The sequence below is a fragment of the Drosophila kikkawai genome, chromosome 2L (genome assembly GCF_030179895.1).
Source record: "Drosophila kikkawai strain 14028-0561.14 chromosome 2L, DkikHiC1v2, whole genome shotgun sequence".
In the NCBI taxonomy this organism is placed as follows: Eukaryota; Metazoa; Arthropoda; class Insecta; order Diptera; family Drosophilidae; genus Drosophila; species Drosophila kikkawai.
Window position 1 is genome coordinate 31,545,229 of NC_091728.1, and position 24,075 is coordinate 31,569,303.

The window sequence follows — 24,075 nt, forward strand, 5'->3', positions numbered from 1 at the left end:
ATTTCAAGAATTAATGACGCGATTTAAAATTCATCATTACTCAACTTTTAGTGTTCTTAAAGCATCGATCGTGGAACGTTTTAATAGAACATTAAAAGAACTTATGTGGCGTGAGTTTAGTTTCAATGGAAAATATACATGGATTCAAATGTATAAAAACTTAATTGATATTTACAACAACAGGAAGCATAGAACAATAAAAATGAAACCAATTGACGTCAATGCGTCTAATGAGAAACAACTTTTATTAACGGTCTACAATCACCGAAAAGTATTTTTAAATAAGAAAAATTTACGGGAAGGGGAATTTGTACGCATAAGTAAATATAAACATGTATTCACAAAGGGGTACATAGCGGGTTGGACCACAGAAATTTTTCGAATACGACATGTTAACAACACATTCCCCACCACTTATTTACTTGAAGATCTGAAGGGGACCCCTATAGAAGGCGGTTTCTATGCCCAAGAAATAAAAAAGACTTTGTTCCCCCACACTTATCTCGTCGAGAAGATTTTGAAGCGGAAGGGGGATCGTGTGCTTGTGCGCTGGCTAGGCTTTCCAAAGACAGAAGATAGCTGGGTCCATAAAAACGAAATTCTATAATTAATGCGTGACGGATAGTGCGTGGAGGGCGATGTGCGTTGAGGGCGATGTGCGTGGAGGGCGATGTGCGTGGAGGGCGATGTGGTATATACTCTGTGTGTATATGTGTGTGGTATGCGGCTGATAGTGCGTGGTGAGCAGTGCCTTCTATATACAAACCGAAGAAAAATCTTGATAATTGTTTGTATGTGCATGTGAATGTCTATGTTTTGTTTAATTTCTCTGCTCGTTCTCAATGTAAAAAGGGCGAATGAATTTTCGGTCCAGATCAGTTCCCAACTATTCTTACATTGGAAAACATCACGATGTCTTTCAACGCGGTCGTGATCTTCGTTTTCGCGACTATTTGGTGTGGCGTGAAGACTGCTCCGGTTAAATATGTACTAGCTAATTTAACAAACTCAACTTCATGGAATTCATCAAATGAAGTTGAGTTTTTAATGAATTTACCGAACTCGAACAAATTAATGAGGATAGAATTTAATTTTGAAATTTTGGAAGATACCGAAATTTACAAAAACATATCCTCAACTATTATTAATGATAAAAATGAGAAATTAATTGAAAGTGAAAGTGAAAGTGAAAGTGAGAGTGAGAATATGGTGCCTTCACTGCTGCGAATTTCGTCAACCCCGCCTTCATCACCCTCACGAATTTTCATCGAGGACGGAGGAGCAATATCAACTTCAACGCTGGAAACAACCCTCATTAATGGGGGTAATGATGATGATGATGATGATGATGATGTAGCAACAACAACAACGACAAATAAACCTGCACCCTCACCAATTTTGAATGAGGATAGAGAAGTTGATACAACCCTCATTAGTGAGGGTGATGGAACAACAACAACAACAACAACAACAACAACAACAAATAAACCTGCACCCTCACCAATTTTCAATGATGATGACAATGATGATGGAACAACAACAACAACAACAAATAAACCTGCACCCTCACCAATTTTATTCGAGAATGGAGAAGAACAATCGATGAGGACGTTGGAACCAATTTTACCTTCTACTACCGGAAACGAATCAAATACAACTCTTGTGATGACCAGGGAAAGGCTATTACTCAATAGTTCAACATTTGAAGCAGAAACATCAACTTCAGCTGTTACTTCAACTTCTACGACTACAGCGAATACTATGGCGGATGATAGTTCTTCATTTAAGATCTTGTTGGGGATACCCGATAATGATGAGGATAATGTAAGTCGCATACCAGTGAAGAGAAACACGACGCGTAGATTAAAAAATAGTTCAACTATGAATAGCACAGGTATAGCCATAACCAAAAAAAAATTAATAGAAAACTTTAAGCAAAAATTAATAGCCCAGGAGAAAAAAATAGGTGGTCATTTCGATTTAGGTCACAGAGGGGCTAATAGATATTTTATTATTTCATATTCAAATGGCAAGGTGGGTATTAAATGTCACTATAGATCTAGATTAGCTCACGCCTCAAATACTGATAATAAAAAAATAAATCATATTCCTCCATCAACACTTAGAATAAATTGTTTTGAATTTGCTGAGGCGTTAACACAAGAGGCTCTTGTTAATGAGAGAAAGAAAGACAAGAAAAGTAGGACACAGATTTCGAGCGAGGCAGATCATCAAATTGCAACAGAAAACAGGTATCAGGATATTAACGATGGTTATTTAAGTGATGAACCACAAGTGCGGGAAATTAGAAATGATGAGGCAGAGCAAATAAATGCAATATATTTAAAAAAGAGGAATATAGCAGATAGACTGTTAGATGATTATTTAAATAGAAAAGAAACCCAGATTTCGAACGATGAGATAAAGGTTAAAAACATTGATGAGTTCCAATCAATACTTAATGATGAAATTTCATAGGTAAAAAGTTATTTCTCTTCCAGAATATAAAATTTAGTGAAGGTTATGACTGGGAGAAAAACAAGATTCAAAATGATACAACTAATAAAAAAGGAGAGTAAACTAAATTTATGTTTATTTTCAATTTTGAAATATTATACTAATTTTTTTTTTTCTTTTATTTTCTTCTCTTTTCTTCTCTTTTTATTTTTCTATAGATAGGGGAAATGATATGAATGAAAAAGGTGAGTGAACTAAATTTGTATTTATATATTTTTTATTTTTTTTTTTTTTATATAGTTGAATATTTCCTAATTATTTTTTTATTTATTTAATTTTGTTTACAGATAAGGCTTTGGAAAATAATCTAATCAGTGAAGAAGGGATTTTTTATGTAGACGCAGATGAAGAAGAAGAAGCAGGACGGCTATATGAAAATGAACTTATTTATATGGAAGGCGGGGTTGAGAATTATAAACAAATCTTACCTTTAAATATAGACCAAGAAGATGAAAACCCCCTCCCCCCTCCATTTGTTGATGATACAAACCAAAACGAAAATGATGTAATTTTAATGGAGGGAGGATTAACTAATTACACCCAAATTGTGGAATCTAATATATTAGATCCAAAAGAAGAATTTCCCACCAATAATGAAATGAATCAAATTATTTAAAAAATTTTTTTTGAAATTTATATTGTTTCTTTATTTAAAAATAAAAATTTTTTTTTTTTTCTAAAATTGTTATTATTACTAACTTTTTAAATTGATTAAGAAAATATACAATTGTTCTTAAAAATATATAATGAATATAAATAAAACTAATCATTTTTATTGTTCAAAAAAATTAATATTGTTAAAAAAAATACATATTTGTTCTTAGAATTAAGTTTTTACATGTTTCACAAAGTTTTCTTAAATAAAATTGTACTTGTTTATAATAATATATTATCTAAATACTTTTTATTTAAAATCATTAGATTTTCTTATTATAAATAGGTCTTGTTCTAATTCCTTGACTTCCAATTTAAATTGGTCTTCCTCTCTTTTTTGTAAATATTCTTCTAATTTTTTTTGTTCTAAATTACTCCTATTTGTACAATTTTCAATTTTTTTTATTTTCTCATTCCATTCGAAAATACTTACATCTAATTCTGCTATTTTACATTCTAAATCTTTTTCTTCTATTTTATAATGCCCATATGCCATAGTGCCCATTTTATTAGAATCTATAATTCTTTTATCATCTTTACTATTAAGTATAATTTTATTACACCTAATAGTAGATACTATATGATTTGATGATCGAATCATTGCCATTGACCCTATCACAGACTCCTCAGAAAGCAAACACTTTTTATAATCATGAAAGTCTATTTTCTCTATCGCGCTTCGTTTGACACCTTTTGATTTTTTTATTGTTTTTTCAGCGCTACCATCACCATCACTAAATTTATATGAATACATTTTCGAGCGTAAACCAACAAACTCGAGCATGGGTTTCCCATTGAGTTCATCTTTGAAAAACCCTAACTTTTTTTTATTGGTTTTAGGAAAATTATACGTTTCTGCAATTTTATCTGGAAATTCAGATGTATCAAAATATGACTCTATATCATTTCTAATATCATTATAGAAGTCATCAGTTTTGATGGTATATATAAATGAATCTGTATCCATATAATTCAATTGTATGTTTTCATTAAATTTTGGTTTCATATAATTATAATGAAAATCATACATCTTCCATTTTGAAATTTCTAAAATTGAAAAACCTAAATATAATGGTTTATTATATAAAACATTTAATTTGTTCATTTGAAATGCATAAAAATGATCCGAAAATTTTTTCAGACTATGGAAGTTAGATTTAGAAATCAGTGAACGGGCGCAATCTCTTTTACGACCAGGAGAATCATTTGGAGTTGCACTTTCCCATTCTGAAATTAATTTAATATTAACGCGTTTATCAACGTTCTCCATGGTCTTTCCAAATACCGCATTGTTGGATAATTTATAAAAATTTTTATCAAATGTATTATTAGCATTTGTACGATGAAAATTATTAAGATCAATATATTTCTTCAACCAAGGTTTTTGGAAGAAGCGAAGACCTCTATGAATTTTTTTCAATTGTAATCCACATTCTAAGCACTGTTTCAAATTTCTATAGTGGATTATATAATTATTTTTATCTTTTAGATCTGCAATTAATTTTTTTACTTTAGATGATGGTGTTGGTAGCTGATTACTACAACAAAATGGTAAGTCATTATGAGTCTCATGCAAGCTAAACGGATAATCTAAATCTACCTCTAACATGTAGCCATATTCAGAATCATCTGGGTGCTCTAATATATTTATATTATCAAGGGTTTCCCTTGATACCCATTCAAATCCTCCATATGGCAAAGGTTGGGACATGGCCCATTCATACAAATTGTTGGCATCAATATATGATAAATATTGGGATTCTTTTTTATCGTCATAAGAATCCAAATATTTATGATTAGCTTTTGAATATCGATTTACGCATTGCACGAGACCACCACGAATGCCCGATTGTAGAGATTTTAATTGATCTATATCTGTTAACAGTTCTAGCTCAATTTCGGTATATTTTAGCATGGCCTCCCATGATAAACCAGGTAAGGTGTAAAAATGCGCAGGGTCTAATTAATGAATTTTCATGCAGATATTTCGAAAGTTTTCAAAAACATCTGTCATTAACAAGACATCTGTTTTCAAATACAATTCCAAATAATCTTTTAAATTTTGACATGAAAATTTATCCCAAACCCTCTGTGCATGAGTATAATTTTCTTCCGAACAATTAGTTTCTGTTAGGGAGCTATAGAATGCTTCTCGGGGAGGTAAAGAAGTTTCTGATAGCCTCTCAACTGAATCTAAATATTCATATGGAAATACACCCTTAATTCTTCCTGATTTTCAAAGAAGGTTTTCGTTGTTACTAATTGATCATCATCTAGGTTTGATGCAAGTGTGTCTAAGGCGGACGACATGAAGCGGAAAGAATCAAGGAAGCGAATCTGAAAACTTCCCCCATCATCAGTAGTTATAGTTTTTGAGAGGGAAATATAGTGCTCCTTATTTGATGGAATAACACTCATTTCTCCAGGTATGAGAGCCAATTCTTTCACGAATAAATGACAATCATACCTGGAGAAATTATGGAAAAAAACTGGGATGAAATCTGGGACTTGATATTTTAAATTGCATGCATTATGTGCAGCACCTCTGAATTTACCAGTAAAATGGCAATGATCCCTCACCCTATCTAATAAAAGGGGACTATGGCAGATATGGCATTTATCAGTTTTTTGGAATTCTTCTTCCTCATCCACAGACATTTGGATGGGAACTTCTTTTGAAATATAATTTGAATAAATACATTTTAAATTTGTAATGAGTGAATTCACAAAATTTTGCCCTGCTTCTAAGGTCGTTTCAATTTCAATCTTACTTAAACTATCATCATACGCGCACTTAATATAATATGCATATGCTATAGGCACATGTGTATTTATTTTAAATAGTTTTTGACTAATAGCCTTCTCATCAGGCTGCAGTATAGCTTCAAAGTCAGCATATACTGAAAATGGCACCTTAACCTCCTTATGAACATTCGTGTAGCGGAGGGTGGCGTTCTTCGGATGGGGCAGTCTGGAAACTATTTTGCTACACACTTCAGAATGACGTTTGGCGGCTTCCTTAGTTAAGGAATAATTCAGGCATCTATTGCAGAACCACTGCTTTCTTCCGCCTTTCCCCATCTGAGAGGAAACAAAACTAAAACAAAAAATAATAAAAAATAAGCTATTAGCTAAAATCCCCTAACGTTTAACCATATATAAAGGTGAACAGAAAATTTAAAAAAAACAAAGGCGAACAGAAAATTTTAAAAAAGGGACGGAATAAAAAAAATTATAAAAATAAAAAAAATATATATATATATACAAAAATATATATACAAAAATAAAAATAAAATAATAAAATAATAGAAATAAAAAAATAATAATAATAAAATAGGAAAATAATAAAAATAATAAATAAGACTCACCCTGAAAGATTTGTGATCCATGTGTAGTGCGCTTTATTTCCTTCCTCCAAAAGCAGCATATTTATGTGGCGGGGTTTCACCTCAGGTGGGTAAAAAATGGGTCCATAAATTAGCCCATCACCATATCCAAAAACAGATACGCTCAGCTCCAGGTTTTTTTTCATAAAATCCGTGATATGTCGGGGGTTGAGAGGGAACTCCAATCCACTGAAATCCAATTGGTATCCGTTTTGGAGGGTGATAACATCATCTTCAATGTTAACCCTATACCCGCTGCATCTACTCCGATTGGTTGGTCTGTTCATGATTGCCGCAATTATCGTCCACTTGAAACAAAACTCATCATTCAAGTTTTTCACATTCACAATGGATGTTTTATTTTCCAGTGCCTTGGGTAGCTTGATAAATGACGATCCTCTTATTGGTGAATATTGGTTCACGTTCATCTCAAGTCGAGTGATGTGGACCAATGTCCATCCACTATCCCTCTCTTGGAACTCATCCATTTTTCCAATTATTTTCTCCGCGTGTTCCTCATATTCATTGTTAATGTCTGAGTGCATGGAGAGAATTGTCATTTTCGATTGAAATGACTTCATCTCCATACACTCCTCTTCATCTTTTAATAGCTTATACAAACCGAAAAGTTCAAAATTAACTTTTACGGATGCATAGCTTTCCAAAATTGTTGCTAGATGAGGCAGAAATGCGTCTCCAGCCTCTCGTAGAAATGATGCTGGGAATATCACTCCTGCCTGCGTATTCTCGAACAGGTAGTGAAGGATCCTCCCTCAAAATCCATCTGCTACTTTTTTGACCCGGGAATCCACGGGTTCAATAGCATTCATTTTATGCTTCTCCGTTCGCACATGCTGATTCCACTCAGCAGGGGAATTTGTGGGCATATTGCACTTTTCACAGAATCGATACATTTTTGTTGTTTTTTTTTTTTTTTTTATTTTATGTTTTTAATTCACTTGATCGTTTTTTTTTTGAATAGCACAGCACAGCACTATTTACAAACAGTTTAAATAATTTTTTAAATTTCCCTTTTGTTTGTTTGTTTTTTATTATTTTATTATACCCTTGCAGGGTATTATAATTTCAGTCAGAAGTTTGCAACGCAGTGAAGGAGACGTGTTCGACCCTATAAAGTATATATATTCTTGATCAGCATCAACCAGTGTTGCCGTTTTAGGGTTTTTCCCCCCAGATTTGGGGTTTTTTGAACTGCGTTTGCGGGAAAAAATGTAAAACAGCGGGAAGACGCTAATTTAGCTTTATTTCAGATCGAGTTAGGGTTTTTTAGCGTTTTTTATGCATCAAATTATATTTTCATACATTTGCGTTTTTTCAAGCTTTTACAGCACTTAATATATCGACATGATATCGATATGAATCTTACAACTCTTGTCTCGTTGTGTGTGAACTATAAAGCGAAAAATAGTGGTTTAAAGTGCTTTACAAGTATTGTCGTTGCCGTAGTCTAATGCCGAGGTTGAGCGAGTGATTAGCCAGGTCAATTTGGTTAAATGCAAACAGAGAAATCGGTTGAATATTGACACATTAAACTCAATTTTAAGCATCAGGTAAAATGACTTAAATATCTTAAAAATATAAACTACATTTAGTCACCATTCCAGATCAGGTTTGCAGCGTCTTGGCAAGCGGTGCCACAACTATAAATTACCACAAAATGTTCTAAAGATGATCGGAACATCTAAAAATAAGAATGTTGACGAAGAGGCAGTCGACATAGACGAAATTATTAAAAACTTTGAATAAAATGACTTTAAAAATATGCAGGGTTTTTTTTTAGCTTTTTTAAAAGGATTTTTGGGGTTTTTGGGTTTTTTTTTGCCAATCTAGCGTTTTTTTCGGGAAAAATTATGGCAACACTGGCATCAACAGCCGAGTCGATCTAGCCATGTCCGTCTGTCCGTCTGTCTGTCTGTCCGTCTGTCCGTCTGTCCGTCTGTCTGTCTGTCCGTCTGTCTGTTTCTACGCAAACTAGTCCCTCAGTTTTAAAGCTATCTGAATGAAACTTTGCATATAGTCTTCTATATGCTCTCACTGCTATATATGTCGGAACGGGCCGGATCGGACGACTATATCATATAGCTGCCATACAAATGTTCGATAAATTATTAGAAAAAAAATTATAACTAGGCTGTTTTTCAATATTTTTGCATCATTTTTGAGATATAGCCATTTTATAATATTCCAGAATTTTGGTAAAAATTTTATGAAAATCGGACTACTATATGATATAGCTGCCATAGGAACGATCGGGAAATTAATAGAAATAAAATTATAGCTTCGTTGTTTTTCAACGCATTTTTATTTACTCTGAGATATAAGTTTTTTTTATTATTCTAGAATTTTGGTATAAATTTCATAAAAATCGGACAACTATATCTTATAGCTGCCATAGAAGCGATCGGTAAATGTAAAAATATATAAAGCTGGGAATGTAAAACTGTAACTGTCAAACTGTAAACATAATAAGTATAGGTAAAATGTAATGAAACTCTGTTTTGTGAGTGTTTTCAGCATTTAAATCTATAAAATAAACATCAAAACCAATCTGCAAGGGTATACAAACTTCGGCGTGCCGAAGTTAGCTTCCTTTCTTGTTTTTTGATTTGGTTAATAGCACAGCACAGCACAGCACTATTTACAAACAGTTTAAATAATTTTTTTAATTTTCCTTTTGTTTGTTTGTTTTTTAATTTATTTAATTTTATTATTTTTTTCTGATTTGGTCAATAGCACAACACAGCACTATTTACATTATTCAGTTCACTTTCACTTTGCTTTTTTTCAGTTTCTTATTTTTTTTTTTTTTTTGATATATATTTTTCAAACACTTGGTCGAGTTTTCACTTTACAAAAAATGTATTATTGGAGACCGAGAGAAATTTTCGAGACGAAGAAAAATATCTTAACGCGAGCGAATGTTTTTTTAAACTAAAACCATTTCCCGAAATGCACTTTCCAAGATGACTTTTTGGGGGTTTAGAAAGTACCCCATTTCCTTATTTCTATGAATGTGCGTGAGAAAGTCTTAAGGGGGTATGTTTAAATTCTTATGTGTTCTTCAAATTTCTCTTTTTGTTCACATCCCTTTTCTATTAGAAAGGTTAGCTCCCCGAAATTATGCTAATTTAAGGTAACATCCACATATGTTACACATAGGATGGTGGGGTTGAAACACTTAAGATCCTCCACCTTTACACGCAACTCTTTGTTACACAAGGTGTGGGAAAGTCTTAAGGATATTTAGGGTATATTTTATCGTTTCCTAGAAAATGTATCTTCTAGTTCACATGCTTTCTCTATTAATTCAGACATCTGCGATCATCCACCCTCACATGCACACAACTCTTTCTTTCATGCGGTGTGGGAAAGTCTTAAAGATATTTTGGGATATATTCAAATTTCTTCGATTCCTTTCACATGCTTTCTTTATTAATTTAAACGTTTACGATCGCCCACCCTTTCCCACGGAATACCTTCTCACTATTAAGGGGGTGATATTCATATACACACATCTATAACCTTCTATACCATCATCTACTCTCCACTTATATCATACATATACTCATCCTATATGCACATAACTAGAAAATAGAATACAACAAAATATATCATTACATGTTTAGCCAAGTTAATTGAATCTACTTTCCACCAATTAAAACACACAAGCAGGCCTGGGTAGACACGAGCCACACACACGATCTTACAAATTCATAGATCAACAGGTAAGCAACAACCCTCGCTTTTCATACCTAGAAATTTCTTGACACAAGCTACACACAAGCATGAGAACATTTCCCATCCACCACCACCACACGAGTCGGCCAGGTACAAACCGTTCAGGCACAAGCCACACGATCTCACAAATTCATAGATCAACAGGTAAGCAACAACCCTCGCTCTTCATACCTAGAAATTTCATGGCACAAGCATGAGAACTCACCCCATCTACCACCACACGATCTCACAAATTCTCACGCATGACAACAGAAACAAAACCGTTACAAGGTATTACACGTTTAGACAAGTTAAATAACTGGGGTGACTTACACACCTGCTATCCTAATTGAATCACATTAACACAAGCCGGATACGCACAATAACTAACCCTAATAAATTCTTACGCATTATGCCTCATCCCTCCCTCCTTCACAAATTCTCACAAATTCCTTATGTCTCATCCCTCCCTCCTTCACAAAATCCCACAAATTCCCATGCTTGAACACACACACCTTATCTCTTTAACCCCTCCCAATCAGTTTATCACGCTTAACAACACACAAAACTGCACATGATCATGCATGCGTAAAATAATGAGGGGGAGGATCTTACCCTAAACCCCTTCCCCCTAATAATTAATTGATTTTTTATGCTAATTAGGACACCTGCGCCCCCCTCGCGCGCAGTCATGCGTGACTAATGACCCCCCACCCCGTGTGCAGTCATGCGTAGCTGTGCTCAAATCAGCATTCTCCTTCTACTAGAGCTGGTGAATCTGATGGTGCTGGCTCGTCTTCAGTTTCTACTGCCAATGGTGTATTTAATATAGTTGGCACTGAAATGGCCAAGTTATACCTTTGTTTTATGTATATTAAGTTCTCTCGTAATTTTAGCAAGAACTTAGATACTCGAGACCAATTGGCTTTGTCTAGCCGGTCTCTCTGGTCATATATTAATATACGCGCTGCGTTAAAGCGGTCTACTAATATTTCGGCCTGCTTATTCACAGTATTTTGCTGTGCCAGCCGGGTCCTTGATAATGACTTGTATGATCTGTCAAAATCAGTTTTTATGTTGTTCAGTTCTTTATAAAGTTCACCCCATTCCATTATTTAATGGAATTTTGTTGAGAACATTGCTCGAATTTTATTCTCGAACCTACACAAACGGAATTGCTGTCTCTACGAACTTGTCTTATACAATAAAATCGCTAACTGATCTAAATAGAAATATATGAGATGATCTGGATCGTGGGACACAGATTTTCTGAAATCACTGCCGACAATGCAATGCCAGTTGGGTATAAATTTTGCATCGAACTCGTTTTTAATATATTTGGCAATATGCGATTCAATTTCGTATGCACCAATGGCTTGTTTTGCGCATTCAAAGGCGCTTTCCTGCATTTCCTGACCCATGTCAGTACTTCTAATGTCAGCGTTGCGCTAGCCATTTTGCTGATGGTTTCCTATTGACTGTTTTTTAAATTGTGTTTGTTTTATTTATTTATTTTATTTTATTTTCAAGGATATAGGATAAGTAATTTTTAACATAGTTCTTTATACATTTCCTCAATGATATACATAATAATATTTCGAATTTTATTTTCAATTATTGTTTCTGCTTCTTATATTTTGTCCAGGTCATTAGCCTGACTCCTGTTTATGGCTCTTTTTGAAATGCAGTTATTATGGAAAATATAAGCCTTGTACAGAATGAAAGCAGTCATTATGAAAACAATAACTGCTAATAAAATATTTGTCAAATTGGTATCAATGGTATGTGATTCGATTTTATTAATTACGTTTGCAGTGGAGTCCACTGACTTTGTTTCTAACAATGCCATAGTGGCTGTGTTTTGTTTAGCTTTGTTTTTAAAATTTGTAAAATCTTCTTTCAATTTTATGCCATTAACAGATGACGTGGATTTTGGCTTTGAACTTATTTGCCAATGGCTCATAGAAAATATTAGAGAATTTGTAAATTTCAAGATTTTGTTTAAGTTTCTTTTTTTTCATAAAAAAAAAATTTACATTTTTCCCTGCCTATTGGTTGTATAGCTGCCAGGCCACACGCTATCGGGCAACTTTAGTGTCGCTCAATTTTACAATTGTTTTTTATATATATATAAAAAATATGCACCGTAGTGTAATTTAAAAAAAATATGCAACGCAGTGCAAAATGTTTTTTTTAAATATTGTGCAGGATTCCACAGGTTCCAGTGACGTCCTCTGCGTCAGCTGGTCGTCGCCGGCCCGGCTTCGCTGACGCTCCCTCGAAGGTGTAAGAGGCGGCCTGCCCCTCACACTCGCAGTTTCTGCTCCAGCTGTCCTGGGCCTATGGGCTCAGGCGGTGCCGGTGCTGGTCATCGCACAGGCTTCATACAGGTTGATATGCAAAACGGGCTCTCCAGAGGTCCCGGGCAGTCCTTTGGGCATTCCTGTTTAAATCGTGGGAATTCAGCTTCTTCTGGAGGGGATTGCTTTAGATTAGTTTTTGCATTGTTTTTAATCACAGTGTAGGTGGATGTGGTTGTCTCAGTGGTTTTTGGTGGTTTGTTTTTTTTTTCTTTCAATATATTTTTTATATTCTCCACTTCGGCATGTATTTTTACCGAGTGGGTCCAATTCACATTACTTCCGCTATTCAATAGCTTCAGTAGTTCGGCCTTTCTGGCCTTTAATTTTTTTACCACACCACTTCTTCTTCCGCACATCACACACTACTCACTGCGTTTTGCTTCTTGATCCGTTTTCCAGCTTCGGTTCTCATCTGTAGATTTTAGTGCACACGGTGTTTTTTTTTTTTTTGTTGTTGGCTTATATTATATTATATTATATTGTTGTTGCTTGGTTTAGTTTTCCATTTTAAAGTTGCGGTCCCTTGAAGTCCATCCTGTCACGGTCGCCATGTAATATGTTTGCGGTCGCCAGGCATTATGTCCATCAAATAAGTATGCAGGTTTTGGTTTCTGTGTTTTTCACTTGATTTCCTTTATTAGTATCTTTAGTTTTAAGTTGGGTCAATGTCACATTCAGTTTCTTGGTTTGGTCGGAGCAACCATTGTTGTCGCTCCGAACTCTCATTTATGTGTGTCTTAATCAATATGAATTTAAGGCTAGGGAAGTCTTAGTCCCGTAGCTGCGCTGCCAACATTGGCAGCAGAGAGTCACGTATATATTCAGTGACGAAGTCACAAAACCCTATTGTAAATAGTGTAAATATTAGTTAAGTTTAGTAATTAGTATAGGGAGATAAGTTAGGATTAGCCATACCACACACCCACACACCACACACACACTCACACACACAACTGTACATTTAAGCGGGCATGAAGCCCAAAGTTAATTTGCCCAAGAAGGGCCAAATAAGATTTAGATTAAGACCGCAACGCACAGGCGTATACATTTTTCCAAGACGGACTGTAGCGACCGCGCTGAAGACATTTCCCCTCTCCGCTGCCGACGCGAACAGCGGCAGAGGCAGCTACATTTCCCCTCCGACGATCGTGCGTGTTTACGTTTTGGTCGTGTTTATTTACATGCCGATCAAAACATAAACAACACGATCAAAACGTAAACAAAAACAATAACAAAGCCGACGGCCGAAAGCTGCGCTGCCCGGACATTGTTGGGCAGAGCCTAGGCGACAAGGGCTTTGCAATTTTCGACCTCTTTCACTTCTCTGGCGGCAGCAAACGCGATCGGTCGAACTTAGTCCCGCGATAAGTCCGAAAGGACGCGAAATCCATCGACGCAGTATCCAAGTCCCAAAGGACACGCGAGTGCCTAAGGAGCCTTCGGCTGACGGACACGTGTCCTCGCCCAACGACAACAGCGGGTGAGCCGGCTGAAAGCCATGACAGAGTAGCTTTTCCTGGAGTGTGGCGTAGGGCCAGGCAAGGTGTTGTTAGCCGTAGCCAAAGTTAGAAATAAATGTACAAAACAGCTAAGCAATAAAATGAAGAACAAAATAGTGTCGTTTTCTCCCTCTCACTCACACCGAACTCCGCGTAGCAACAACCAACCCTTATTTTGACGCGTGCCAAAGTGTTTCCCCTCCCGCTCACTCACTCGCCGAGCTGGTGGCTGGGTTCTCCCGCACCAACTTCGCGTGGCCGCTGGGCAAGCTCCGGGCCAGAGCAGCGGGACGGGAGCGGGATTTGTCGCCGCTGGGTACTCCCGGGCACAGATCTGGCGTGGGCATCGGGGCTGCTGGGTTTTTCCCGAGCTACGAGTTCATCGCCGCCGGCACGTGTTTTTCCCTTTCGCCTTCCCTTTCCCTTCCGATCTGCATTTTGCCCGCAATCGCCGCTGGGTCATCCCGGGCGGCGGAGATTTTGCCGATCGGAAGAGTCGCCGCTGCTGGGCAACCGGGCGAGCGCAGGAAACGGAGGAGCACCTGGCCACCGCCAGGGTGATCGCGCGTTCTAAGAATTCCTCTTCCCCTCTCCCTTTCCCCTTTCGATCTGCATTTTGCCCGCCATCGCCGCACAGTAGCGCCTTTTCTCATTTAGCGTTGCAAAAATCATATCTTTTGAACCAAATAATGTAATCGAATAATTTAAACGGCATTGGACAGGTAATTGTTGTAAAATGTATATATGTACTGCATAAAGTACCACACCCACAAATACGCCTTTTTAAAGGGGATCAAAGTGAAAAAATAATTTTTTTTCAATGAAAACAATTTTTAAAAAATATTTTTTATTTAATTTTTTATGTTTATTTTTATGTATTTGCTCAAATAAAAATAATTTGAAAACTGAAAAAAATTTTTTTTTTTTATTTCAAAGTGTAACCGCCACTCGCTACAGTTAGTATATTTCTTGGAATGTATGAAATTTTGTCGGTATTTTGGTATAATTTACCCTGAGTTGTTTTGGTTTTTTGCGTTGCATTTCCGCAGACGCAGCTCGACGCAGCCGATGAAAGTTAATTCTGATCCAGGAAAGATCCACGGAACTTGTAGTCATAGTGTAGTCAGTGGATTTCATTGGCGTCAGAAGATATAGACTACTTTAGGCAGAAAAAGGTGAAAAAAATGGACACCTGGTAGGTAGCGATTTACCTGTAGAAGCCCAAACCAAAGTGTCGTTTTTTTAGGTTCTTTAATAGTTTATGAATGTATCTATCATTTAAAGTAAAAACCATGACCATTGGTTTTATGGTTTTTTTGTAATATTACCTGAAAGTCGACCAATTTACACATTTTTTTTTGTATGATGCAAAAAACGAAACAAAGTTCAACTTTAAATGCTCATAACTTCTACAAAAAAATCTTAAAATTGATTTTATTGCAGATTCTGAATCCTTGTTAAATTTCCTGTCGAGTAAGTATGGTTAAAATCGTTTTTGCGAACATGACTTTTTTGATTTTTGCAACGCTAATTGTTCGAGAGGCGCTACTGTGCGCCGCTGGGTCATCCCGGGCGGCGGAGATTTTGCCGATCGAAAGAGTCGCCGCTGCTGGGCAACCGAGCGGGCGCCGGAAACGGAGGAGCACCTGGCCATCGCCAGGGTGACCGTCCAAGATTCCCATTTCTCCCGAAGCCAGATTTTTCCCCCCTCGAAAACGACCCCCTTTCGCTGCTATTATTTTCCTAGAAAATTCATTAAAAATTCGGCGTCCATGTTCTGGCCGTCTCTAAAAATATAAATATTTCTGGAGAGGAATCCTGGGCCGCTGAGGTTTACCCCGGCCTAAGACACATCCTTACAGATGGCGCCCGAACAGGGACCGGTCAGGACAGCTAGGATAATTTTTTTCAGTGGATTAAAGCCCCACTGGCCGAAAACAGAATTTTTTTTTAGTAGAAAAATATATAAGTATAAACTTTTCGCGAAGGAAAAAACAGCGAAATTTAGTTTTCTAAAGGACGAGGATAGAAAATTTAATGTCAGGGAATATATTTTTTGAAAAAAAAAATAAACATATTTTTCGACCAACGCACATTCGTTTTTGCGAGTGTACGAAATTTTCGTCCCACGTGTCGCGACGTACGGTCGCCGGAAAAAATCTGCAAAAGTACAGGAGAAAAGGGAAGCAGCCGTTTGCTTAAGCTTAGTTTAGTAACATGTATGCAGCCGAATAAAGCTGATCGATTGAATTTCCCACGACGCCCCCGACTTTACTTTTTCGCTTCTGGGTTCCTTTGCCTCTGCGCCGGTGGAAACTCCTTTTGTTCACGGATCTTCAGTGGAAGGATCGCCCCCCTCCTAAACATTGGTCCTTCGAGCCGGATACGGATATCCTTCCGCAACACAGCCAGCAGTTGCGGTGATTTTTCCGCTCAAGATAAGTACGAGCCTCCTCTATCTCCCTCTCTCTGCCGGTCTTCAGCAGTGGTCCGAACATTCAATTTCGTTCACACTGCTGCAAGATAATTTTTCCTTTTTGCGTCAACTCCAGATCCGAGTTTTTCCGACACAACGGCAGTCTGAGGAAAATTCCATTTATTCCGAATTTTTTCTCCCGTCAATTTTTTTTCCAATCCGTCTCCGTTTTGTGTGATCGCCATATTGCCTGCCGTTTTTTTTGTTCCTTTCGCTTCTCCGCTCCACTCGCCAAAGGCCAAGGCATATGTACATCAACATACATACAGACATACGTGTGATAATTTCTGCATATCCTTTTTTCGCGCAAGTCCGTCTCCGCCGAAATACAGTGAAATTGTGTGGTGAAACTAAATAAATCAAATTAAATAAATAAAACAAAAAAAAGGCTCAATTAATATACGCCGGTGTCAACATATATATTTTTTGTTGTGTGCCATTTGTTTTTTTTGTTTTCTCCACGCAAGGTTCACAGGCCTTCACAGTTTTATATGCCAAATTCCAAAATACAGTCCACTCTTCGTGTTCCCACTGTACCATAAGTCGAAACATCCAACACATACCCCACACAAATCCGCTCGGCTTGTCCATATATAAATATTTTCTGCCTCAACTATATATTTTTGTTGTACGCCGCCGCAGTGCCGTTAGCGGTGTTCCACTGTGCAAATACATCCAACCACATACATACATATATTTTTGCATGCGTATCCAACTCCATACATACATATGTCATTATATTTTCTGCCCGCCCATATAGGAATTAAATTACAATAAAACCAACAAACGATAATAATTTCTCCAAATCCACACAACCGCCACAGCAGACGTTTTTTGTTGTTTGCATTCCGCTTTGTTCTCGCTCCTGAACTCTTCGCTCATACGGTGTTTTGCCGACGGCAAAACCAAACTTCGATTTACGGTTAGTTTCGGATTCCCGCGCTGACCGCCGCATCAGCCGCGCTGGTGTTGTTGTTGTTTCGGTTTTCTGTGCCTTTATCTCTCGTAAGCGCCTAGCTTATGCACGGCTGTGCCGACGGCATAATACAGTGCGTTTTCCAAGTTAGCGCCAAGGGTATTTTTTTTATATAATTCCGCCTTTTCGGCGCCGTCGTAGTTACGTGCAATTAATTAAATACTCTTATCCATTATTTCCAACACTAAAAATTAATTATTTTTTTTGTTTCAAGTCAACGCCACGGGTGATTTTTTTTTAATTCAGCCGTTTCGGCGCTGTGGTAATTACGTGTCAGTAATTAAATACTTCACTTTAAATTATTTCCAACATTAAAAATTAATTTTTTTCCTCTCGTTATTACGGAATATAATTAATAAAGAAAGTTTCCAATTCTACATACGAGCTCCACGCCCGAACCACGGAATATACATATACATATAAATATACAATTGGCTTCTAAAATCCAAAGCCCGGGTCCGACATTCAGCACTAATTCGGCCAGCAGTAGCAATCGCTGCAATTGCTTCCCATCCATCATTTGTGGTTCGTTGCCGAACTTTTCCGCTGAGAAATTTCTTTTCGCTTGCCGTTGACATTTTTTCTTGTCACTGGTGCTGTCCACTGGCTTTCCGCGAACCAGAGTTGAGTCGTCTTTCCTTCGCAATCCGTGTGGATTTCCTGCGGTGACCAACTGATTCACGACCCATTCGATTTCAAGAATGCCCACGGGAGACGAGGAACAGACTCCTTTGATTCCAGCAATTACTCTGGAAGGGTCCCAGTCCGGATCCCCGCGGCCTGATCAATTAAAGCCAAAGGCGGCCACTGCCACTCCAAGGGCAAAAAGTCAAGAGGCCCTTGACACTGCCCCCAGTACCTCATCCAGATCTACGCGATCCGTGTCCAAGATGGCTCAAAAGGCCCTCAAAAAATTCATTGCCGCAACAGACCGTGTTACCCAATTCGAGGCTAACCTGCACACTCCGGCTGCCCCTGACACGGACAGATTGCCCCCTGGCATGTGCCAAATCCACTGGGACCAAATTAGGGCCCTGTGGGAAAAGGTGGAGAAAAGCTATGAAAGCTGCTCCGACCTCCTTGCCGAAGCCGACGATCCTCCGACCATTGCATCAGAGCTAGAATCGAAGTATAGTTACTGCTATTCTGTGTTTTCGAAGTGTGTGTTTCAGCTGCAGGGCGTAATTGACAGGGCCGCCTTCCAACCCACACATGCTTCCGCCAGTAGTCAACCACCCCCTTCTACGGGTTGTCGTCTGCCACCAGTGGACACAGAAGTCTTCACTGGGGACTATATTCGGTGGCCAACGTTCCGAGACCTTTTTACGGCGATCTATATCCAGAATTCGCGTCTCACACCGGTGGAAAAGCTGTTCCACCTGTTGTCAAAGACAAGTGGCGATGCACATGCCATTGTGTCGAAGGCCCCTCTTACAAACGAAGGGTTCATCTCCGCATGGCAGAGCCTCACCGAACGGTTCGAAAATCGGCGGTTGCTCGTCAACAGCCAGTTGAAGATCCTATTCAACCTTCCAGTAGTCCCCCAAGAGTCAGGAGCCGCTCTGAAAGAGCTGCAAGGCACCATCCAGAGTTGCCTAACAGCCTTATCTATGTCCTCCATCCAAGTCGAAGCCTGGGATTGTCTCGTGGTATACATGGTTTCCACAAAACTTCCCAAAACCACACTGTCCATGTGGGAGCAATCCGTCCACAACAAGGCCGAAATTCGGACCTGGAACGAGCTGAACTCGTTTTTGACCGAGCGTCACCGTACTCTAGAGGCGATCGACGATATCAGGCCTAGCAGTTCTGGGCAGGTTCCCCCCCGTCCAACCCTTGCAAGCGCCCCAGCGCGCCGGCTCAACTCGTATGAGGCCCGAGTGACTCCAGCCCCAAGAGGGTGCGATCTTTGCTCCAGGGAAAACCACCCTATTCGTGTATGTCCGCGCTTCCTGGAAATGGATGTGAATGGTCGCTCCGACTATATCAAGAGGAAGCAGCTTTGCCTGAATTGTTTCGCACGAGGGCACCAGCAGCGGGACTGTACAAGTGCCCATAAGTTTCACATGTTACAGCCGTCACCACACCCTCCTGCATCGTGGTAATCCATTCGCGACCGCTCCGACTCCGTCTGCGCCAGCGAGGCCGCGGCCCGCGGATTCCCCAAGAAACGCGAGCACTTCAGAAGATCACTCTGACGTACAAGTGTGCTTCGCTTCCGGCTCAAAGGCCGTCCTGTTGGGCACCGCTCTCGTCGACATTTGCCATCTGGGGTGCACTTTCCAAGCGCGTGCCTTGATTGACTCTGGTTCCGAGGCGACATTTATTACGGAGAGGCTATTCAACCTCGTGAAACTGCCATTCAAGACCATTCAAGCCCAAGTCTCCGGCCTTAACCAAACCATTGCCGCTCAGTCTACGAAATTCTGCCATTTCTCCATTCGAGCGCCTTCCAGACCCGGACTGCAGTTGGAAACGGCAGCGTACGTCCTTCCGCAGTTGGCCGGGAGTCTGCCTTCGTACCCCGTCCCACCAGACTTTCTGAAGGGGCTTCCTGACATACCTCTTGCGGACCCCAAGTTCTTTGAGAGCTCCCAAATCGATGTCTTGATAGGAGCCGACATTCTTCCGTCAGTCCTCCTAGGCAACTCCAAGGCGAATATTTGTGGTTCTCTGTTCGGCCAGGAAACCATTTTTGGATGGGTGTTGACAGGTCCCATATCTCCGAATGCCCCCCGAAATGTGTCCGCCTTTTCGACACGAGTCACCTGCGGCTCCGACGACTCGCTGGACCAGCTCCTCACCAAATTTTGGGAAGTAGAGGAAGGGCCCTCACAGATCGTCTCCGAGTCTGATTCTGTCTGTGAACGCAATTTTGTCCGAACTACCCGCAGGGACAGTTGTGGCAAGTACGTTGTGACGCTCCCCTTGCGCGACCCTGAGCATGGTGGTTCCGAGCTCTCATCTTCAAGATCCTTCGCTCTGGCTCAGTTTCTGCGTAACGAACAGCGCCTAAAAAGGGATCCTCCCCTCAAGGCCCGATACGACTCGGTAATCCAAGAATACCCCGACTTAGGCCACATGGCCGAAGTTTCTCCGAAGAGCCGTTCCGCTACGTATTACCTTCCGCATCATGCAGTTCTCAAGCCCGAAAGCACAACCACTAAGGTGCGGGTGGTTTTCAACGCCTCTAGCCCGTCCGCAAACGGGACAAGCCTTAACGACATTCTCTACGCGGGCCCGGTCTTACAGTCCGACCTCACAATTCAAATCCTAAAGTGGCGATACTTTAGGTTCGTTTTCAATGCCGACATCGAGAAGATGTATCGACAGATTTGGGTAGACCCCAACCATACACCGTTTCAGCGCATTCTATTTCGCAATCCCGAGGGGGAAATCCGTGACTACGAATTGAAAACGGTCACCTTCGGAGTCAACTGTGCCCCTTTCTTAGCGATCCGAGTCCTGCAACAGCTCGCCGACGACGAAGAGTCGAGGTATCCGCAGGCCAGTCGGATCATTCGACAGTTTATGTACGTCGACGATGTCCTCGCGGGGGCCGACTCCAGAACTGAGGCGCAGGTGGCTATCCGCGAGCTCCAGGGTGCCCTGAGTTCGGCGGGATTCCCACTCAGAAAGTGGACCTCCAATGATAAGGCGATTTTGGCCAACATCCCGAGTGACCATCTCCTTCACTCCGATTTTCTGGAACTCGACTCTGAGAGCACGGCTAAAACTCTCGGCGTGCGGTGGAAAGCGACGTCCGACGAGTTTTTCTTCATTCCGCCAAAATTGGTCTCGGAATCGTCATTCACCAAGCGTCAAGGTCCTATCTCAAATTGCCAAACTTTTTGATCCGGCAGGCTGGCTAGCCCCCTTCGTTGTCCGGGCAAAGATGTTCATGCAGGACATTTGGCTCCAGGATCTAGGGTGGGACGATACTCTTCCTCAAGATTTTTATCAAAGATGGATTGACTTCCTGGAAAATTACTCCGCACTTGACAATATTCGTATTCCCCGATGGGTCACGTTCCGACCGCATTTGAACATCGAGCATCATGGATTCTGCGACGCATCCCAGAAGGCGTACGGTGCCGCCATTTACGTCCGGGTGGAGGTTGGGTCCACGGTAGAGGTGACCTTACTGACGGCAAGGACGCGTGTGGCCCCAGTAAAAACGTTGTCGCTTCCGCGGCTCGAATTGTGCGGAGCCTTGCTCTTGTCCGAGATGGCTGCCGCCATCCTTCCGAAGATGCCCGGGCCTGCGTCCGCCTTGCACTGTTGGACGGACTCTACAATTGTTCTCGCCTGGTTGCATAAGCCGGCGTGTCACTGGACGACGTTCGTGGTAAATCGCGTGACCAAGATCACCCAGTTTACCGAAGTGGAGAAGTGGGCACATGTGCGCTCCGAGCACAACCCGGCAGACCTCGCCAGCCGGGGAGTAGCGCTCCAAGACCTCGCGGACAGCCAACTGTGGTGGCATGGGCCGGCCTGGTTACGAAGGCCCCGAAGCGAGTGGCCCATGCAAGGCGATGTCTCCCCTATAACTGACCTCGAGCAGCGAGCAGTCAAAGTCCATGTTGCGAAGGTTCCTCCTGAAGACATTCTTGAACGTTTTTCCCCACTCATTAAGGCGTTGCGAGTTCTCGCCTACGTCCATCGCTTCATTCAGCGCTCACGGAAGCTCCTGTCGTCGGTGGAGGATCACTTGACGGCTTCTGAAATCGTGTCAGCTGAGCGACTTCTTATTTCCGTGACGCAACGCAGGCACTTCCTCCTTGAGATGGGCTGTTTAAGCCAAAAGCGACCAATTCCAACCTCCAGTCTGGTTCAAAATTTGAACCCGTTCCTTGATTCGAATGGGCTCATGAGAGCATGCGGCCGGGTTACAACTTCCGAGCTTCTCCACTACGATGAGCGACATCCCATTATCCTCCCATACGATTGCCATCTGTCTCGACTCATCGTTCATTTTACGCATCGAATAACGCTGCACGGCGGCAATCAGCTAATGATCCGTCTGATCCGTTCCAAGTTCTGGATCCCGAGGGTGAGGAAATTGGTTAAGTCGGTCATATATTCGTGCAAGGTCTGCGTCATCCACAAAAGGAAGTTGCAAACGCAACTCATGGGAGACTTGCCAAAGGAACGGACCTCCTTCTCGCGTCCTTTCACATATACCGGCATGGACTACGCTGGTCCCTTCGACATCAAAAATTATACGGGACGAGCCTGTCTCATCACCAAGGGGTATGTGTTGGTGTTCGTTTGCTTCTCGACTAAGGCCATTCACTTAGAGCCTACGTCCAACCTTACTACGGAAAAGTTTCTCGCCGCTTTCGCCCGTTTCGTGTCTCGAAGAGGATGTCCTCGTCAAGTGCAGTCGGATAACGGAAAGACTTTCGTAGGGGCGGCTGCCCAACTCTCACGAGACTTTCTCCACGCTCTCAAAGAGGCTGTGACGGGGGCCTATAGTCACCATCAGCTGCTCTGGCAGTTCATTCCTCCGGGAGCACCCCACATGGGAGGCTTGTGGGAAGCAGGTGTAAAAAGCTTCAAAACCTTGTTTTACAAGTCTACGGCCACGCGAAAGTACACATTTGAAGAGCTTGCCACCCTTCTGGCTAGAATCGAAGCGTGCCTGAATTCGCGTCCGCTCGCTCCAATGTCCGAAGACCCCGCCGACTTGTTGGCGCTTACGCCTGGGCACTTTCTGGTTGGAGGCCCTCTCCTCGCCGTGGTTGAACCCGAGATCAAGGGGGTCACCACATCCATTATAAATCGCTGGCAACATCTGAAGGCTCTCCATCAACAATTTCGTCTACGATGGAAGGAGGAGTACCTGAAGGAACTCCACAAGCGGAATAAGTGGCGAGCCCCGGCAAGAAATCTTCTGGTCGGGGACATGGTGGTTGTCAAGGAGGACAACCTTCCGTCCAATGAGTGGCGTTTAGGCAGGATTGATGCGGTCTTTCCCGGAGCCGATGGTCATGTCCGTGTGGTCGACATCCGCACGGCGCGGGGACTCATTAAGCGTCCCATATCGAAGCTCGTCCTTCTTCCGACGGAAGCTTCCGCCGGTCCCCAATAGCCACCGGCCTCAATGTTCTATGTCAATGTGCCGTTCCGTAGCTCCTGTTCGTGTCTCGACTTGCGAGTGCTTATGACTTATTTCGATTTTTTTTATCTCCGTCCTATTCCGCCAGTAATAGCAGCACGATGTCTCCACGTCCACGCAGCGCCATCGCACTGGAGCGCAGATGTTCGCGAGGTTCGAATTCCTACCGATGCCGAGTCTGCAACCAGATTCATCCGCTGAAGAAGTGTCGCCGTTTTCTTTGACTGAGCGTCGAGAAGAGGCTCCGGGCTGTCCTCGCCAACCGGTACTGCCCCAACTGCTTGGCCCACGAGCACTCTGACGGAGGGTGTCAGCGGGGAGACCGCTGTAAGAAGTGCGGCCAGG

The 24,075-nt window shown here is 41.0% G+C and overlaps 2 protein-coding genes across 2 annotated transcripts; both read left to right on the forward strand.

Moving 5' to 3' along the window:
• Nucleotides 1-1,206: 1,206 nt before the first annotated feature.
• LOC138928667 (poly(A) polymerase-like) lies at nt 1,207-14,142 on the forward strand. Its single transcript, XM_070286117.1, has 2 exons — nt 1,207-1,824; nt 13,993-14,142. Exons 1-2 carry the CDS (start codon nt 1,207-1,209, stop codon nt 14,140-14,142), a joined length of 768 nt encoding a protein of 255 aa, XP_070142218.1.
• Nucleotides 14,143-18,310: 4,168 nt separating this feature from the next.
• Nucleotides 18,311-23,703, forward strand: LOC121503231 (uncharacterized). Its single transcript, XM_070286119.1, has 3 exons — nt 18,311-19,652; nt 19,750-21,435; nt 21,473-23,703. The coding sequence occupies exons 1-3, from the start codon at nt 18,311-18,313 to the stop codon at nt 23,701-23,703; spliced, it is 5,259 nt and encodes a 1,752-aa protein (XP_070142220.1).
• The last annotated feature ends 372 nt before the right edge of the window (nt 23,704-24,075 follow it).